Consider the following 21,163-nt stretch of genomic DNA (forward strand, 5'->3'; position numbering starts at 1 on the left):
ATATACAACAGGTTCTCTCCATTCCACCAAGTTTCTCTTATACACACTAAATGTTCTCATTCACAGTCAAGTACTCTGACTCCATTGTCTCATCCACACTGAGAACTGTGAGCTCTATCTGGACATAAGAGTGCTACAGCGACAGTCGTGGATCTCGGTCTGCTACTCAGCAGCTTCAGTTTGGCTTCCAGGATTGCCCAGCTACATTTCACAATGTTTTTAGGGGTAGCACAGGCTGTGACCGTGGCCTCCTCCTCAGCACTGTGTAGTAGCTTATCTGAATAGAACATGACATCTGCCATCGTCACACTGTGCAATCTACACAGCATTACAACGCCACCTTTCTGCACTTTTATCGATCAAATTGTGATCAAATTTTATTGATCAGGTTCTCACATCCTCAGAGGCCTTGTCTGTGTACCTCTCTGCTTCTCTAAGCATCTCTGGCTCAGCCACCTTGGCTTCAAGGGAATAAACCTGTTTCCTGGCAGCCAGGAACCTGTTGCAGTGAGCACATAACCACAATTTATGTCCCGCGTGCAGACAGTCATACATTTGACTCTGTGCAATAAACTGGAAAACATCCTTTCTCCAGCTGGCCTTCTACCTGAACACTATTTATTGTTGGTAAATTTGATTTATCTGTGTCTTTAGGAACTGTTTGACCTAAAAACTAGCCTCTGTGTTCTACAGACTTTGAAATCATAGCCTTCCCACTCGGTTATTAAATTCACCTTGATGCTTAATCTCTAGAGGTGGGAGATCAGCTTGCTTCTCCTCCTGCTCCTCTCCCTCACAGAACTGCACACAAAGCTCCTTCATTCTTGTTTGCTGTCCTGTTCACCCACCATGGTCTCAGGCTCCCAGCTGCCTGTTCTCATTCTGGGACTGAGTTGGTATGGTCAATTACACTAGACTTAGTTTACCTGAGACAAAGTTTTCATAGTCTTCTGCCAAACATTCAGTATATGCTATACTTGTTGCTTTTATTTGTAATTGTGGGAGGAAACTGGAGTGCTACATATGCTGCTTTGAGCTCTTGGAGGAAACATGGGGTATAAATCTAAGTACAGGTATTCCTTGCTTACCGACTGCCTCGTTTAGTGACCACAAGTGACTTATACAGTGGTGTAAACAAAAAAACAGCTTTGTGACCAATCCATAGTATCCTGTGGTCATGTGATTGCAATTTGCTTGCTTCCCAACCGGCTTGCAACAAGCACAGTTAATGGAGAATGCAGAAGTAAAATTACAAGTCACGGTCACGTGATATTTCACTTAATGACCACAGTGACTCCCTCAGTGATTGAATGGGAAATGATGTCGTAATTCCATTGCTGTCATGGACAGCTTAGCAACTGCGGTGGTTAGCAATGGAGTTGCAGGTCCCAATTGTGATAGCTAAGTGAGAACTGCCTGTAATAATAATAATAATAGGAAAATTGAAAAATAATAGATATATATAATCTATTAATCTATAGATATAATCTATAGATATAATCTATAGATATAATAATATATCTATTATTAATTAAACAATATATATATAATATTATAGCATAATATACAGTTACATACAGTAACATCCTCTTGCATGATGGAATTTTTCCTTGCTCCAAATATATTTTATTTTCATAACTTCTCATAATATATACTTCGATTCCTGTGTTTGCTCTACTTGGTCTTCTTTACTCCTGTTCACTTTGGACTCCTCTCTGCTTTGGATATGTCCTATTCATATATTACTGTTGGGCCAATTTTTTTCTGTGGCACACTCAGGGCATTCTCAGACCTAATAAAAAACTTCAAGAAAGAAGACTATGACTGTAGCAATGACTAAAGGCTCTCTCCCATGCCCCTTGCAATGTGCTTTCCTCCAGTCCTTGGACAGAAGAAAAATATGCTACTTGGGAAATGTCTGCCCCACAGCATTCCTCGTGCTGTACCTCAGAAATGGGGCCATCTTCTCTGGCTATTGCTGCTGTGGAGCACAGAGGCCAGGAGTGGAATGCTGAGGGTGCAGGCAGGGATCACTATAGTAGGAGGTGGTGGCAGAGATTTCTGGTAGGAATAGTAATTGCATGTTATATATTCCACAAGCTCACTGTTCCTACCAGAGCCCCCACCCCACCCCAAATAATTAGCTGTCAGCAAGGCTGTCAGATGTTGTCCTCCAACATCCAAAGCAGAATTGGCCAGGGAGGCACAGTTGGGAAGGGCAGTCCTGCAGCAGGCCAGTTGAGGTCCTGTAGGTCACCAACCACTCTCTTCCCTGCAATGTAGAAAGTTTGAAAAGAGGAGAGCTTGTTACTTTTCTGCTGGAAAACATCAGTTCCCTGCTGGATTTTGCTGATGTGGCCTTAGCCTATCTTAATAGCAGGCTGGCCTTGAGAGAGAGACTTAATTGTGAGGACATGTTTTCCACAAACAACCCATCTCAGAGCTGAGGCAAAAAGTGTGTGGATAAGCCGTAAGAAGACAGCATTGTGCTCCAGATTACAGATTGTTTGACTTACAGTAATTTAGATTTAATCAGTGGAATACAAAACTAATATTCTTACAATAACAAGTTCTGTGATCTTCTAATCTTGCTACATAAATTGAATCGATTGCAAAACCTAGACTTAAAAAACACCAGCTGCACTTTTTTCTAAGTAGGGTTTTTTTCCCCCTTTTTTAAAGGATTATCTGGTTCAGCTTCTAGACTCCATCAGTCATCAACAATTTCATCATACTCAACACTTCGAAGAGATGCTTCCAAGGTAACATATGTTTATTAAGGATGCCCCTTGTTCTGAACAACACTTTAATGTATGTCATTTTGCTTTAGTATTTGATAATCCACTGGAGTTTAAAATTATTCACCTAGATGGATCATTCAGATTTTTTTTTCCTATCGTATGGCATAGCAGTTTGGTGTTCATGCTGCTTTTTCTTGCTGGGAAGTCCTTGTGAGGTCCAGCAGCCAGATATGTAGCTTATTTAGCCGTGACAAATCACATTGCCCGGGGTGCACCACGAGGAGGCTAGTCTACATTGCATTGAGTTGGGCTGAGAGAGAGCGACTGGCCCAAGGTCACCCGGCCGGCTTTCATGCCTAAGGCCGGACTAGAACTCACAGACTCCTGGTTTCTAGCCCAGAACCTTAACCACTAGACCAAATCATTCAGATGGTGAGTGCTTTAAGACAGTCGTGCTACTGCATTCATGGATTTTTATGGGGCTGGGGATCCAGATACTGTTACTTCCCATTTGTAATTCTCCCATATTTTCCAACTGCTTCTTCCCTTTTCCTCAAGTTTCTTAAGGAGGGAAAGACAGAATTGCTGCATATTATCATTGTCTGGAAGCACCTTAAATCTGGGTTTATTCACAGCTCAAGATAAGTTTGTGGATATACATCCCCACTTTAGGTTAGGTTAGTTGTTACAGCTTCTGTTATATACTTGTTAATTGTATACTCTTCTTCTGAAGAATTAGGAACTTGTAAATCATCCAAAGCATGTCCATTGTCCAGAGGAAAATTATAGCCAATTTTTCTATTTGATATGCTTCATCCTAGAAATTTAATCAGATATTTTTCCAAACTGTACACTTTACAAACAAAGCTGACAGTTTTTCTTGGGCAGTTTGCATTGAAAGAAAATAAGTGAAAGGATAGTTCTGTCATCTTCAGCCTCTTACACTAACATAGTTCTGTGTCAATATTGTCCACAGTAAATTAGTAAAAGTAGTTTGGAGTTATAGTAACTTCTTTAAAAGTTTTCATTAAAAACATGTTCTGTATCATTTTCAAGGAGAGACCAAAGAGTGCCTTGGAACGCTTATACTCTGGAGATCACCAAAGAGGAAAAATGAGTGCCGAGGAACAACTAGAAAGAATGAAGCGCCATCAAAAGGCAATAGTTCGTGAACGCAAAAGAACTCTTGGTCAAGGAGAAAGACACTCTGTCTCATCACGATCATTCATCCAACCTGGTTCTGCAGACATAGGCTCAGTATGTTAGACATGCCTTAACAGGACTAGATAAAACAAAACGATCTGTAGCTTCTCTAGTAAGCACTTTTATTTGAGAGTGCATGTCACCTTGTATTATTTAATTATATTATGATGTTATTTCAGTAACTAGGGTGTGCATAACAGAAAATGGCTTTTAACTATAAATACTGACAGTTTAACATAGGAAGTAGGAAATAAATTGGCATAAGAAAAGTATAGTGAGAAGGAGAAATATATTTTAATGTAGATAATGAGTTGGTCTTATCATTTTTTTCTTGCTAGGTTATGAATATAGTATTTTTTTTCTGATTGCACCATAAAAGAATGAGCCCAGTAGACAATATTAGCACAATTAAAAAAAATATTGCCCGTTTTGTATATATCATAGTACCTATGGTTATTTAAATAAAGATTTCATAGGCTATCATTTTAGGTTTTCAGAAATTTTATAGATTAACTATTAAACATAGGAACAAAACTAATGGATTCATATTGTTGCTAATGCCCCTTGATCATTTATGTTTAAGGTGTGAACAATATTCTAGCAAGGTTCTCCATTCAATTAGAGAAAAATAATTTCAAATTAAATATAAACTGACAATTACTCATTTTTGGCAACTAAGCAAATACTCATTACCACTGCAATCATTGCTGCTTTACATACTCAAGAAATATATTTATATAAAAGAATATTTCAACAATGCTAACATAATTCATTTACAAGAAATAGCCATAATCCATAGAAGTGACCTGTTTATGGAGAAGATACAATTCCATGGAAAATTAACTAGGGCTGCTTTTTTGATTGCCAAAAAGAGGCGTGTTGTTGGTCTTAGAAATGGCCACTGTCTGTGATAGAACTAGTGACTGAAGCTCTTACTGCAGGTGCCGGTTTCATTTAATTGTCAAGCCTTTTTTTGGATAGTAAAATTTAGGATTAGGTTACCAAGATGTTTTCCTAAATAAGGGAATGAACTCAGATAAATTCAGTGGGAATGATTTCCTGTACTGTCCTCAAACCACAGCACACTTCCATCTTTTACGGTTTGGAGTTAACAGAAAATAAAAAAGTCAATTTAAAATTGAAATAACATACTATTCAGTTATAACTATGAAAGATTTTACTACGAAAACATCACTATAAGTTTTACTGTTTAAAATGGCCCTAGGATTTTAAAGGTAGTAGACCATGTTTTTAGGATTGTGAAAAATTGGAGGTAGCTATATTAATCTGTTACTGCAAAAACAACAAAATCCTGCAAATTTATTATGATAAGCTTTGGGGGGGCTAGAGGCCAGTTCATTAAATACATAATCTAAAAATCAAGCTAAATAATAAATTAAATATGAGAATGTATTCAGTAGATCAGATTTTGATTATTTATGTAAGAGATGCATGACAGAGAGAGAGAAATCAGGATCGGACCATTCTAATACCCTATCAAAAGACATCTAATTCTGTTCACACACATGTACAAAACTGAGGCTAGTTTGTTCCTAAGGAATGTCTATTCTGAACATAAATATTTTTTTAAAAATAAGATGAGACTGTGGGAGTGCAAATGGCCTATCATCTGTCCTTTTGATATAGTTACATGGATAAATAATGGCTCATATTGTTAGTTTCCATGGTAATATTGCTCTCAGATAGAATCTCTCTTATGTACCATCCTCAAAAAAGATCTTTCCTTTTGGTAGTTGCTAGTAGGAAGCTTGTTTTATCTTCTTGGTTCTTTCTTGCAAGATAGCCCCATTCCCAGTTTTAAGTAAGAACAAACTCTGAATACTGTGTCATAAACGACAGTGTTTCACATTGATTTGATTGTCTCCCTCTTTTTATTGATACATCATCAGCCTGAATCAATCCACTGCAGGATGAAAGCCTTTTCTTTGAGGCTATGGACGTAGTCTGCCCTGCTGGTCCAGTATGGGATATATAGACGATAGATGCTTTTCAGCTTCCCAGGCTAGGGCTGCGAGAAAGTGTGTGTCTCAAAGCCATTCTAACAGATTCCATGCCTGTGAGGGAGAACTAAGACCTGAGTCTGCTTACTCTGCATCTCGCCCCTTAACCACGACACCATGCTTGCTCCCATTCATGCGTAGTTTATTCTTAAAGGTCCGACACTTTGAACAGGGAAGAAACGTACTGGTCTCATCTTTTTTTATAAAGTAAGCAAATAATGTTATTCTTTTCCCTCATTGTTGGTAAGATAGGCTATGGTCTGTGAAAGTTAGTCTTTGAAGTGCCACAGGACTTTTTCTTATTTAAGGTTTTTAAAACTGAGGGTTTATGCAATCACTGTTTTGTCTTCTCCTTTTGGCTCACTAGAATTATGCTCATCACCTGCCTAATTCATTGCACAAGATCTCTTGCTTTTAAAGTCACTCATCATACATAATGGCATTTTTTTTTAGCTTCTAATTATTTAAAACTATTTCTAACTAAACTGCTCAGTTTCTGCCAGGCTTAATTGCATTTTGGTATCCTTTTTGTTAAATTTCTACTTTTGTTGACTTTTCACCCTTGTGTTCTCATTTTAAATTGCTGTTTGGTTGCACTAATTGACAAGGCACTCATGAGCCATTAACTTAATAAGTATACATGTAAACACTTAAAGGAAAGCGGCGCATTCAGATATTTACCTTTGTGGTTATTTTTTAAAAAAAGAAGTAATATTAAAACAGGAAAAATAAAGCCCTGCCATATCACATACTTAAGTAGCAGAATTGAACCTGATTTTTAAAAAACCATGTGGCTCTCAAACTTATAATTATTTCTGATGCAAACATTTCATAGCATTTTAACAATTGAAACAATGTAACATATTTTCATACCATATTGGTCTTCATTCTTGCTGTAAAAATAAAAATAGCACAGCCCGAGAAAAAAAAAAATCCTCATTTATCCAAAGGGCTCCAGTGCACAAAAAGTAATGTTTGAAAGCACAATTTACAGCACAACAATAACTTAACAGCCAAAATGGTAAAAATGAAATATGTAATTAGATTGCACAGTTTGTAACATTACAAAAATTGTATGTGTAAATCTACTTTTAATACAGTGCACTGATATTTTTTTAAAAGATCAATTTTTAAATGTAGTATGACATTAAAATATTAAGCAGAATACTTGGATTGTCATTAAATTTTGATGTAAAGGATTCCGTATCAACACCAATAAAAATGCTTCTTAATACTGAATTCATGTATTTCTTCTAGTATAACATGCAGTATTAATATTGCTTTATATTATGTTTATGGATGCAATCAGGCCTGGCTTGAATATTGAGTAGGCATCTGGTTACAGTGTGCTTTAACTGTGAAGGTGATTGAACTTCTCCCCCAGAAATCCTTCCTTTTTAAAGTCTGTAATTTTTTATTTGGGCAGTTGCCTTCAAATTTAGCAAATGTTCCTATTGCTAACAAATACAAATGTAGGTATGTTCTGAGTGAAAAATCAAGAGCTTGTGCATGAATAATATATTTTTTTTCCAAAACACCTTAGACTGGATCTCCAAGGTCGCTTCTGGGCAAACAGAAGGGTTCCTTGACTGATACTTAATGGAGGTTGTTGCTGGAGTAAGTGGAAGAAGGTAACCTCCACTGGGTCTCCTGCACTCTAAAACAGATTTATGTGCACTACAGGAGAAAGGAGGGAACAGTCAAAATCAATTCCCCCTTTTTCATCCAGTGGGAAAATCCTGAGTGGAATTCTGTTCTTGGGTATTCAAGATACAAACTGTGTTGAACCAAAAAGTTGGAGGGAAAAGGTCTTCTACTGTGCAATGAAAACTTTATGCAGTAACACATTTTTATGTGATCAGTCAAACAGTAATATTCATGCCATTTGAGTGCTTTGCCTTCATGACAAAGGGGAGCGGGATGTCCAAGGAGATAGGATATTGTTGTGTGGCTTTACGAAATAACACGCTATTGAATGGGAATGTGAATGATCCACTTAGGACAGACTGTGATCCCAAGAGTCACTATGCATTTTCTAACTCATGCAAACACAAGACTACACTTCCTTTTGCTTTGGAACAAAAGGCCCATTTGTTGTATCACATATTCTGAAACTTGCCTATTTCAGAAGTTACCATGATAGAAGGCTTGTTTGAACAACACAGTGCCCAGAGGTCCAGCCCCACAGAGGACGTTTTGTGTAGCTTATGGATTGAAATAATGCGGCTGAGAGGGAAAATACAGTATATCACATTTGCAAATTTATATGTCAAAAATCCCTTGTATTTCATTCAGGCTGCCCTTTATTTTATAGTAAAAGATACCTCTGAAATACTTGTAAATGACTGAAATACTCTATTACTGTATGAGTGTTGTATAGTTAGCATATCTTAGTCGGAGGATGGCTTTATAGGACACCTGAAACTTAGCTTGTTCTGATAAAAAGATATAATGTAAAATTGGAAGTAATTGACACATTTCATGTATATTTGATATTTATGGTAATTCTGAACTTTAATTTTTTTCTGTCATATTTTGAGGATATTCAGTGGTTCTGAAAACAATTGCAAATTTGTCATTTTACATTGTGCTAAAGTTCTACCGTTCTTGAAAAAGCTAAAAAATATTTCTTGATTAGTATGGAGTGCTTCTAAATAGTAAGAAATGTAAAACATAATGACAAACATATATTATTTGATTTTAGTAGATAGTTTTCTAAACCACATAATATATGAAACAAAGCCACAATCCAAAATACTGGTTTGAAATGTTGATGTCCTTCATAATTTTTATAAGCTGTTTAATAGAATAACAGCAGAATCTTTTCCCTAGATGGTTGACTTGCAGGGGTTGCACACTTTCTACAACCAGCAGTTATTTAATTACTCCTTTTTAAATGAGTCCTTGCAAGAAAGCTCTTACTTCCCAGTTCTAACTGGAAAATTTGCCCTTTCGAATTCATTAGTTTCAGCTAAGTTTGTTTTGTTGCACAAAGGAAGCTGAGTCTAGGAGTTTTGTTGGTTGGCGCCCCTTGATTCATTCCCTTATAAGAAATTGGCTCCCTTTTTTATCCTTTTGATCACAACTTACTAATCCTCAGGATGACATTCTTCCTTTTTATTATTTAATGTGTTTAGTGTTTTAAGTGCCCCATTTCTGTCAAAGATTTTTTTTTAATGATGTGATTTTGCTTGTCTGCTATCATCTTTTACTGCAGGCATGTAAAAATGACGTCTAGCCATGACTGACACAGAGGTCAGATTTTCTTTTACAGTGATTGGTAAGATGTCATCCCAGAATTATGTTATGTGAATAAGTCAAGTCCATCCTTAGAAGGTGTAGGGACAACGCATTTCAGTACTTCGTATGTACTTGTATATGGTCCCTTATGCAAACTTAAGATCCTAAGAGGACATTCTACAGCATTTCTTTACTACTTTTCAATTGTTCCACAATTCTCAGTAATTTAGGTAGGCTAGTTTTCTTAGAGTAAGTCCAGAACAAAAAACGTGATTTCTTTTTTTATATATTCAGTTTTTACTAGAGCTTTCAACATAGGTAAAGGATAAACATGACAATGTATAAAGAAAAATTAAGAAATAGAAAAAAGATAAACGTGCAGGAAACTACAGATAGAAAAAGTTACATAAAGTAGCAACTTCCGATCTTCTTTAGAGCAGTAACAACAAACTTACCATCCCTCCTCCCTCTTTAAGATTACATTAGATGGTCCCCTTCTTCACATATTCAACCCTTTTTGAACCAGCAAATCCATAAATTACCAATTCCTTTTTTTCCATTTTCAGCAAGAATTCCGCAAGAGGTTGCCAGTCTGTTATAAATATACTTATTGTTTTATCCCTGATCAAACAGGTCAATTTTGCCATTTCTGCGAGTTCCACCATCTTCACAATCCACTTGTCCATTGTGGGTGTTTCAGTGTTTTTCCATCTCTGTGCATATAGTAGTCTCGCTGCAATACAAAACCAGTCTTCTGTAAGTTCTTTCTAATTGGCTATCCATAAGTCCCAATAAAAAAAGTTCTGGTTTCATCTGAATATTAATCTTTAAAATTCTTTGCATCATCACATCTATTTGTATTCAATATTTTTTGCTTTTTAGCAAGTCCACCATGCATGGTAAAATGTCCCTTCATGTTTTCATGTTTCCAACATTGATTAGAAGTACCTTTATACACCTTAGATAATTTCTCTGGTGTCATATACCAACAATATGTCATTTTATAGAAGTTCTTTCTTAAATTATAACACAATGTGAATTTCAGTCCTTTTAGCCACATTCTCTCCCATTGGTCCTTGTGTGTATTATAACCAAAAGCCTATTTTATCATGTACTCTTTAACTTGTTTTTCTGCTTCAAATCTCAACAGAAGTTTATACATTTTAGCAATCACATGTTCATCATTTGTACTTAATTCAGTTTCAAATTCCATCTTACGTTGTTCAATTCCAGCTCCTTTATCTATAGTAAATCTCTCTCTTAAGTGTGCATATGAAAGCCATTGAAAATGATATCCCTCTGCAGTCAATTGTTCTCTTGACCTCATCTTAAGTTCTCCATGTTCCTGTACTAACAAACCTTGATATGTTAACCATTTCTCTTTGCCCGCTGTTTTTTCTGTAAAATGCTGCTTGTGCTGAAACCATTAAGGGTATTTTTGGACATAGCCTGGGGTTATATCTATTCCATATTCTTACGTATGGCAAGTCTATTAGTTTTTCTTTAAGTCCTTTAAATAATGTAACTTTGTTATCATTTGGGGCATATATTCCCAATATCATCATCTTGGTTTCATTCAAATTAATTTCAACTCCCACATCTCTACTATAATCATAAATATCAATATCAGTATTAGTCATAGTTGTGGGTTTACATACAACTCCATTTTTCTTACTTGTCCCTGCCAAGATAAATTCTTATCCCAAATTTTTATAAATCAGAAATTTTTGTCCTTTTTTCTTATATGTGTTTCTTGTAAACAAATTACCTCTTGTTTTAATGTTTTCAAATAGTGAAATACCTTTTTTTCTTTTTTTGCAGAGCATTTGTCCAATTTATATTCCACATTAGGTGTTTAAAATCCATATCATGTTGTGAATGTAGAAAAACCTATACCTGGAGCACCCAAAGTAGTAGTCTCTTGCTGTATTTGCTGCATTTTTGTTTTGTATTTGTTCAGTCGCTTCCGACTCTTCGTGACTTCATGGACCAGCCCACGCCAGAGCTTCCTGTCAGTCGTCAACACCCCCAGCTCCCCCAGGGACGAGTCTGTCACCTCTAGAATATCATCTATCCATTCCCCCTTGGTCATTTGCTGCATAGCTCCTTTTTGATCCACTTGCATCTCCTCCAATTCCTCTTTAAACCTTCCAAGGAAATCTCTCGCCTTTTGGATTGAGTTAAGTTGAAATCTCTGCTGCTTAAAAGTTAAAATCACTTCTTCCAATTTGTCCCAATGGAATGGTATCTTTTTCTGTTTCAGTTTGTCAGTCAGAAAGGTATATTCTTTTCTCTTACACAATATTCTGATAGGCATTTCTTTGAGCAGAATTACATCTGAATTATTAATCCTTAGTTTAGTATTAAAATGTTGTAGAACCTGGTCTCTTGTCTTCATCCTGATGAGGTGCACAATCTTGATACAGTTCTTAGCTTTGCATATCTTGTATGAATTTTGTACACCTTGTCCACTTCTGCATCCACATTTTCTTCCTTCCATTCCAAAAAAAATTAAGGATTCAACTACCCTCTTCCCAATATCTTCACCAATCTCAAGCAGAATTCCAGTAGTGCCACGTTATCTAGATCTTTTTTCATCTCTCTGTTTATTTCTGTCTTATTTTCTAAAATTTCTATTTTTCCTTAATTTGTTTAATCTATACACTCATTTGTATTACAGACTCTTCACATTTTTTATTCATCTTCCATATTTGCGAATCTCTCTTAACAGATTCAGTCACTGATGCTGTCACATTCTTCCCCAATTCTTCAAACATCCTTTGTAAAATCTCTGGCATAATCCCCTTTTCTGTTATTTGCTGTCCTAACAGCCAGGAAACACGCTGAGACAAGGAACTGGTCTCTAATATTTATTGCTAGTACTTAACAGGAATCCTAACAAACTGAAGAAGCGTGGGAAAACCCAGACATATAAACCCCAAAGGTTAAGGCGGTCCCGATCTGTGTCTCTTTGAATGGCTGACCAATTCCTCAGTGCTACGCATGCGCTTGACAGTCTGGATGGGAGCCCCCTGCTCGCCATCCTTACTCATGACATCTGCTCTGTTAAAATCCGCTCCTCCCTCCTGTGATTTTCACTGCTTTCCTAGGAGGAGCCATTTCTCTTTTTAAATTTAGAATTCAGAAAGGAAAAATAAAAAGGAAAAGAGGTTTTCTTCCCCTTTGTCTATATCCTTAACTCTTTAGTCCCATCCAGCATGCCATAGTTCTATGGTCACATGATCTTTCACAACTTTCCCTTATCTCAAAACCAGCCAATCGTTCCTCTTAGGAAATTTAAACAGTCTTCATTCCCATGGAGGCATGTATTTATTTAATTAATTCAAAAGTACTTTAAAATAAATAATATTCCAAATTTGGCTGTCACCTTAATCTGTTTTAAACTTTCATAGTTCAAATTCTTGGCAAGCTTTTTGCTTTTAATTGTTTTTAAATCCTTATAATTGTTTCCTCATTTTTACTTCAATTTTGCCCCAGGTTGAAGGAACACTCACCAGGAAGTTTAGTTGCTCTGCTGCTCGGAAGATCTCTGTAACTTCCAAATGTGAGCTAGAAAGTGGAGTTTTGAGCAAACTCAGTGTCCTTAAAGCAGGCTCTGTGTGAGGCTGTGAGCTTGATATTTCTTCCTCCTCTCCTGGCGCTCTACTTGCGAGTCTCCCGCAGGTTCCCTCCAATTACTGCGGGTTTCATCATGAGGAGCTGCCGAAGCACAAGTGGTTGATCCCCAAGGTTTTTCCTTGTCCGGAGAAGCTCCGCTGGCCTGAGCCCACCACCCAGCTGCCAATCTCCACCTCAGCAGCATCTCCACTGTTTGGAGAGGTGTTCGCCATTTTTTCCACCTGGAAGTCTCAAAACAGAACATGATTTCATTTTGTTTATGTTTAACTACAATTAAATGTAGTTAATATGATTACTTCCTGTTTCATTCACTTAAAGAATTACAATGTGATAATACCTTTTGGAGATCTTGGGGCTACATCTGATCCAAAGTTTTCAAGAACTGTGGGTTGAGTGTCATAGGCAAAATAAACGCCTATTTCCCTGGTCAGATACCATATTTGGGAAGAGCTTTCCTCAAGGAATACATTTTTTTTCCTACTGCAGTGGAATATAAATAAATCTAGTTATCTCTGATTCCTAATGTATGGAGTCAGAATCTAACTCCAATCTACTGTCAACTTTGACCTGACATTAATTTCTGCTGGTTGGAAAGGTTTCAGACTTCATCAGAGCAGCCATCAAGTGAGAATTCAGGAAGAGAGATTATAGTAGCCCTTGGTTTCCATTTTAGCTATTCAGAAGTTGAGATAATGAGAGTCAACACTTGCTGAAAACTTACTACTCATATGGTCAAACATGTCATTGTTTCCTGTCTGTTACTAGTGGAAGCGGGAGCAAGAATTTGACTTGCAGTTATTGGAAAGAGCAGTGTGTACAGAACAAAAAATTGGAGATAATTGGTTAAAAATCGAACCTGTTGCAGTAACAGAGACAGATCTAGAGCCTGAAGATTATAACTTGGATATTAGCAAAGAGGTAAGGCTAGTTGTTGGTATTATATATAAAGTCTTGTATTCACTGTTTTCCAAGCTTTACATACTATTTTGCTCTCCATTTGTTTTCTTTAATGTCAGTTTTCAACAAGTTTACACTTTAAGTGAAGTAGGGGAGTTTTCTGAGGCATGTACAGGACTCTTCTTTTTGGTATGTATGTAGTGGCATGAAAGCTATGTTAGGAAAGTGACTAAAATGTTTGAATCTGCAGGGGAAGAATGCATGGTTTTAGAGACAATTAACCCAGGCATCCTGTAGACCAGTGTTTCTCAACCTTGGCAACTTTAAGATGCGTGGACGTCAACTCTCAGAATTCCCCAGCCAGCATGGGAAATTCTGGGAACTGAGGTTCACGCATCTTCAAGTTGCCAGGATTGAGAAACACTGCTGTAGAGTTACTAGGATCTCACAGCTTTCATCAGAAGGACAAAAGCAGCATCATGCCACAAGCTCCATCCCTTTGGGTGTCATTCGCTCATGTATTCCCCCCATGTGGGGGAGATGGGTGTTGATAAAGTTTGATAAATAAAATAAAATGTAGAAAAGGATATGGATTACATCGTGACACCATGATGCTGCTTGCATTACTCTGACCCTCCTTGCTCCCCTGTGGACACCACTGTTTCCTACAGTATTAAAGCACTGATAAAATAGAGCGAATAGATTTATTTATTTATTTATTTATTCGAGCGATCGATTAATTAATTAATTTATACACAGACCATCTCACTATAAAAGTTATCTGGGCAGCTTACCAATAAAAAGTTGTAAAAAACCATTATAAAAATACAACATTAAATTAAAAACAAACACAAATAGGCTATCAATCACAACTTTTACTGAATGGTGATATATTAGAAAAGGTTGCACTGTTCTCTCCAGCAATGGGAAGAAACAGGCTGAAGTAGAACCCAACCAAAAGCGAGTTGCTCCGTGTTCATCACGGTTCTTTGCAGGCTCCAGTGTTGCCTATCAAAGGGGTGGCGCGGCTCCGGAGGGAGCAGGTCTATGAGTTGGAGATCCTCCTAGACTCATGGCTACTGCAAGATGGGCAGGTGGATGCTGTGGCCAGGAGCTCCTTTGCCCAACTGGCTGGTGTGCCAGTTGTGGCTTTACCTGGAGGAGGAGGACCTCTCAATGGTAACTCTTGCTCTTTTAGTTTCCCAGATGGACAGCGGCAATGTGCTCTTCAGGGGGCTAACTTTAAAGACCACTCAGAAACTGTACTTGGTACAAAATGCAGGGCCCATCTGCTAACTGGTATTAAATGCTGAGAGCACATTATACATGTGCTTCAGACCCTACACTGGTAGCCAGTCATCTTCTGAGTATAATTTAAAATACTATAAAGCTGTATATGACTTCACACCATGGTGCATGCAGGATAGCACCCTCCAACCACAATCGGCCTGTCCAATTTGAACATCCCAGGAAAAGTTGCTTGTGATTCCCCACTTTCATGAAATCAGGGAAGCTGAAGTCAAGAAGTGTTTCTCCATTATGGAACAACTCTGCTGTGGACATTAGACCTGCCCTGACACAGACAACCTTTTGGAAAGGAGTCTTTCTGGAGATCACCACAGACAGAATATCATCAGATTTTGAGGGTTTTCCCCCCCTAACAATATATTTAGAAACCTACAGAGCCATCTTGTGGCCCAAAAGAAGAATATTTTATTTCACTGGCATATTAAAGAACAGCAAAAACAAAAACAAAAATACCTTGCTGAATAAATGGCCAGTTTAAGATAAACTAACAAAATAATAAAATAACATAAAATAACTTTATTAATTCTAGATATGTCAGTTTGGGTTTTGTTATCCAGATTAAGCTTGTATTATGATCCCTGAAGATTTCTTGAAATAACAAGAGGTATGGGAAATTGTTTCTTAAATTGAATTCTCAGAGTCTATTCCTTATACAGTAATTACACCTAAGCATTTCCCTGAGATTTTTCCCACTAGTATTGTTTGTACATTCCTTAAAAAAAAAGCACATTTGTGATAAAATGAAGGCATAAGGGAAATCTGAATTTAGATATTCTATATATTTTTCCTTTTAGCTAGATTTTAGCTAGAGCCCTATACTTGGTACCAATACTTCGTTTTTCTAATAAACTTTATTCTGAAGAAAAAAAACAATGTTGTATACTAATTATGATGTTGGGCAGGTGCCTCTCCCCCTGCATTTACACACACACACATACCATATCTACTTCAGAGAGTTTTCAATTCTTCTAGAGCAGATATGAAGTATGAGCAAAGAGAAGAAATACCTGTTTCCCCAAAAACCATTTTGGTTGACAGGCACTATTATATGACACATTTCACAGGAACCTTGCAGCGAATGTACAGAAATATTAAACTGTTTGTTTCATCCTTTTCCCCCCTTTTGTGTATTTGAATGTACAAATGGTGTAATGTTCTGTATGTAGTATAGTAAACATTTATAATTATTTAAAACTCATCCCCATTCCCAGTTGTCAAAACCAGAAAAGGTTGCAATCCCCGAACGTTACGTTGAAATGGAGCCTGAAGATCCACTCACTCCCGAAGAATTAGCAGCAAGATACTATAAGGCAGAAAAAATAAGGCATATTCTGACCAAATCAAGGTAAGGCTCTAGGCATAATTCCTCTTTATTTGTAACATTAGGAATTATGAAAAGCCATATTATGTATGTATAATCGATTCTATTGCTTCAGCCTATCTTGTAGGAAGAGGCTACTAGAACAGTAAATCTCACTTGTTTCTGCATGTTATAAAAATAGACCTGTAAAATACTGGGTCTCTGTCCACATTTTGCAGCTGGATGTTTCATCCAGGAACCGTTTTCTGGTTCTAGTCCAAATGGCAAACTGATCTATGGGGCATTCCATTGCTGCAGATACCTGCCAGAGGGAGTGTTTGGTCGTAAATTACCTGGGGTAGCCTTCCCAGCAAGGCCCTTTAAGAGCCATTCTTTTAAGGCATTTAAAACTTGTTTTAAGCTTCTCCGTGTTTAAACTTTTTGCTGTAGTAATATTTTTTCTGCTGATTGTATTTATTTAGCTATCTTGTGCATTTGTGGATTCTGTTATTCTTTTGTTTTCTTATCTGTATTTTTAATACTCAGAGGATATTAATAATTGATAATACACAAATTACGTAAAGGAATTTTAAAAACTGAGATATTATATACCCCCAGATTCATAACCCTGAAGACTTTTTCTTTCCATGATGAGCATGTATTGGAAAGTGGTGGTGACTCTGAGTACAGCATGTGCCTAAGTGCAGCAGTTTATTTTCTTCTCTTCTTTTCATGTTTACCCTAGTATGCACAACCTACAGCCTCCAATTCAGGACAAATACAACTCTTCTGATGTAGAGTCACAACTACATGAGCAAGAACGCATCATTACCATATCATATGCGCTGGCTTCTGAAGCCTCTCAGCGGAGCAAAGAGGTAGCAGGTATTGCTCTATTTATAAAGCAATGGCTGTGGCAATACATTGTCTTAGTTACCCTGCTACATAATGTGCATTTATACCTTTCCTCTGGGCTAGTTTAGGTACCAGGGCCAACACTAAGACCGTAACTTCTTATGTTACGTTTAGATGTCCTAATTGGACGGCTTCCATTGTAGATCTGAACCACTGGATTTGAACCATGCATTGCACTAATCAGTATTTAGTGCTGGGCATCGTTTCCTCCTATTTGACTAGGAAAGATTATGATACGGCACACAAAATTTTCTCTGCAGCAAGTCTGCATCTGCTAAGGCACTTTAGAGAATGCTACGTCATACATTAAGATTAAATGAACATTTTTGATGTCCAAAGTTTAGAAAGATCTGCAGACATCAATATGGTAGAGATTCCAGTTGGAACAAAATATTAGGTAGACATTTGAAGATGGAAAATTAGTCAGCAATTTGCTCCTTTTTCAGCTCTGTGAACTCCTGTGCTAGTGGATTGTCTTCATACTGAAGGCAGTCCTTGGCTCAGTAGAGGAGCACTTTCCTTACCTATGCCTTCAGTGGGGCTATTTCCAAAACAATCAATATTGCACTGGGTGTTAGTTACGGAGTTCTCTTTGCTCTGAGACCATTGTTTTATCATCATATCTTGCACAGCATCTCATCTATTTTTCTGTTCTCATGTTCAGGCTTTTCAGTCAAAATGCTGAAAACCTCATAAAAATAAAACATTGAAATTTGACTGATTGATTGCACTATTCCAAGATTTAGAATTGCTAATTGGCTTGAACTGGGCAAATTATTTTTGAAAATTTAGTACTTTAATCCTCCTAGAGCATGATGGGGTTCAGCTAAAATTTTTGTCTTCTTTGGAACTAACAGTGTCTACAGAAATAGCAGATGAGGTTGTTATTGCTCAGTGGTGCTTCCTTTCTATTTTAGTCTTTCAATGTGTTACTAATACAGCACAATATGTTCACTGTATATAGCAGGGCCAGTACTATCTGTAGCCTGCCCAGTTGATTTTCTATTTTTTTAACTGACTTCAGTTTCAGTTTCAATTCTGTTGTAAGTCGCAACACAAAATCACAAGCTATCTACATTTATTTTGTGATGTCAGTAAATCCTCTCTAATTCCTTTGATTTTTTAAAATATTATATTAAAAATTGGTTATTGCAAAAGCCTTCTCAAACAGTAAGGCAGCACCTCAAGTTAATATCCACGGCAGATTCTGTTTCGTTTCTGAGAAAAGCAGATTCCACATTTATCTTCGAGAAAGACACTTTTGCTAGAATTATTTCCACTTTGATATATGTATTTTTTATCAAATGAATCAAAAGCCGAGCAAGAAATCTCAGTGGAGCAAAGTGTCTTAGTGAGAGCAAACACGTATAGTTTGTTTATTCATTAGATTTATATCCCGTCTTTCCTTTAGAAGCTCAAGAGCACGCCCTCCTCTCATTTTTCCCTACAACCACAACCCTTGAAGTAGGCTGGGCTGAGAGAGAATTACTGGCTCAAAATCACCCAGCAAGCTTGCATGGCTGAGGATAGACCTGAAGCTGGGTCCAATCACCGCACCGCTCAGGTTCTCAAAAAGTTCCACAATCTCACCATATATTTTGAAAGAATCTCGGTTTGCAAGGTTTTGTAATGCGCTTGATGGTACTCAACCACGCTCTCATAGATAGAGAGTAGAGTTCTTCCTTCCTTTTTGAGGCAGGCACAATGAAGAAAAGAAGATAAAAATGTTTTTTTGTATTGTAAGACTAAATCTTCTTGGCACAGAAAGTACATGTTGATTTGCAAAAAGTACTACAATGCATACTGATAGCTGGCCCTGCTATCTTGAAGTCAAGCCCGTTAAGCTACGTATGTCTGTGTGTGAGAGAGGATAACCCAAAGAACAATTGTGGTGCCTAATTCCTTTGTATGATCCCTTCTAGCTCTGCAGTTGACTTACCCACCTAAAGCACCCTCACCTTCTGTAACTCAGCCACTCCCCTTAAGCAATGGATTTCACTACACATTTGTCTAAACTCCTTGAAAGTAAGAACTGACTGCTCTTGCTGCCTATTTTGCCATTAATGATATGCTTCACCACTGTTGGAGCTCTCTGTAAATGTTATGCCTGCATGCCAACTTTAGTGACCTAAAGTTTCTTTACTCCTTCAGTTAAGAAAAATAAAAACTCTTACAAGGTACATTTGAACTTACGGAAATTGTCAGGAACTGCTGTGAGATTGCAAGTTGTTTTGATTTCCCTATCACATTTTAAGATGAAATGTATAGAGGTGGTTTTGTGGTAGCAGGACCCGCATGTTGAAGATTACACCATAAAAATGGGAATTGCCACAAGCCGTCTCTCGTGGAAACGAGAAAAAACCTAAAATAGTAAATAACATTTAAATAAATATTAACTATGCAAATTATGTTGACAAGAAAACAGATATTATTATTGGTAGCAGAAATAAAAGAGCCTTCATTTCCCTACGACAAGTCATAAATTGAAGAATAGTTATGGCAATTATAATTACAGAAACAAACCCTGCCACACTTTTTGGGGATTTGCCCTGGCAATGAACCAAGTTGTACATAGTTTCATAGGGTTATTCTATGTTTAAAATATATTATCTTTTTTGAAAAGAAAAGGATGTTTATTCCCAAGTCAGTGTGTGTTTCACATTAGAATATCAGAACCATTGCCTTTTATTCATGATAGTGCTATAATGTAATTGAGTGAACTGATCATGCTTGGGGGATTTCTTTTTTTATTAAGATTGATTAACAAAACAATTTTGTTTTATTTCTTGGGTTTTCTGGGGGAGCGTCTGTAAAATATCAGGTATGTAAAAAAGTTGAAGGGGGGAAGCGATGTGCTTTATAAGGTGATCTAATCTACCTGCCCCATCATAAGCCTCTTCTGTTCACAGCCTAAAATTACCTATGTGCACTACTAGTTATTAACAGCTATTGAAAAATTCATTCTTTTTCACAAAGTTGTTTCAACAATATGTAACTGCATTATGTTTTTCTTTATGCCAGCCAAGGCAGTAACTGAACAGTGATTCCTGGAATGTGTCAGTAACAATCACCTAATGAACAAATGCACAAATGCAACCAGGACGAAGGAAGAGGTGTCGCCATGCTAGCTTTCTCTCCAAACTATTCTTATTTGAACACATTTTATAATTAAGTACAGAGAACGTTTGTACAAAAAAGAGAGAGAGAGAGAACAACTTTGTATAAGAAAAGAAACCAGATAATTTAACAGTACTTTTAATATTCTATGTAAAATATGTGCAATGGCCATAATTCACCGCATGGTCAAGCATATTCAGGTCCTGCTGATGTTCATAGATTTTAAAGGTTTAGTGTGCTGGACTAAATGACAATGAATTTTTAGGAACAGAATATGTATTAGATTTGTTGTTAAAAAAAAAAAAACAAGGGCTGCATATGTTTAAAAGATTGGATGCATCCAATAAGAGGCATCATTATTTTCTTTGGATTTTTGTTTTTAGAAAGGAAAATTTTGAAAACCATTATACTGTTAGATAGATATACAATGAGTTTATATATATATATATATATATATATATATATATATATATATATATATGGCTTTGTGACCACTGTTTAACAATAAGGTGCAATTTTATTGAAGTAATCAGAATTTCAATAATTCTGGATTTCATACAAATGCCAACCCAGATAAAAAACTTGTAAAAGATGGACCCATTTTAATAAATAAATTGTATAGCCTATTGTAATTGGGAATAATTACAGACCTCTTTCCCATAAATACGTGACAGCACTAATCTAACAACCTGTTGTTGTAAAAGCAAATCCATTTCTTTGTATCAACTTTGAGTCTGGGCAATGAAATATTTAAGACGCAGTCCAGTTCCGATCCCAGTGTA

General features: G+C 36.8%; 1 protein-coding gene across 1 annotated transcript in view; it reads left to right on the forward strand.

Annotated features, from left to right (window-relative positions):
* Positions 1–20,833, forward strand: part of PLEKHA7 (pleckstrin homology domain containing A7) — a 143,355-nt gene extending 122,522 nt beyond the window's left edge. The window contains exons 24-29 of the mRNA XM_063289405.1: positions 2,683–2,762; positions 3,798–3,998; positions 13,610–13,762; positions 16,261–16,394; positions 17,095–17,234; positions 19,187–20,833. Of these exons, the coding sequence (XP_063145475.1) occupies positions 2,683–2,762; positions 3,798–3,998; positions 13,610–13,762; positions 16,261–16,394; positions 17,095–17,234; positions 19,187–19,278 (800 nt within the window). The 3' untranslated portion in view covers positions 19,279–20,833. The remainder of the gene's footprint in view (positions 1–2,682; positions 2,763–3,797; positions 3,999–13,609; positions 13,763–16,260; positions 16,395–17,094; positions 17,235–19,186) is intronic.
* The last annotated feature ends 330 nt before the right edge of the window (positions 20,834–21,163 follow it).

Source organism: Candoia aspera, chromosome 1 (genome assembly GCF_035149785.1).
Source record: "Candoia aspera isolate rCanAsp1 chromosome 1, rCanAsp1.hap2, whole genome shotgun sequence".
NCBI lineage: Eukaryota > Metazoa > Chordata > Lepidosauria > Squamata > Boidae > Candoia > Candoia aspera.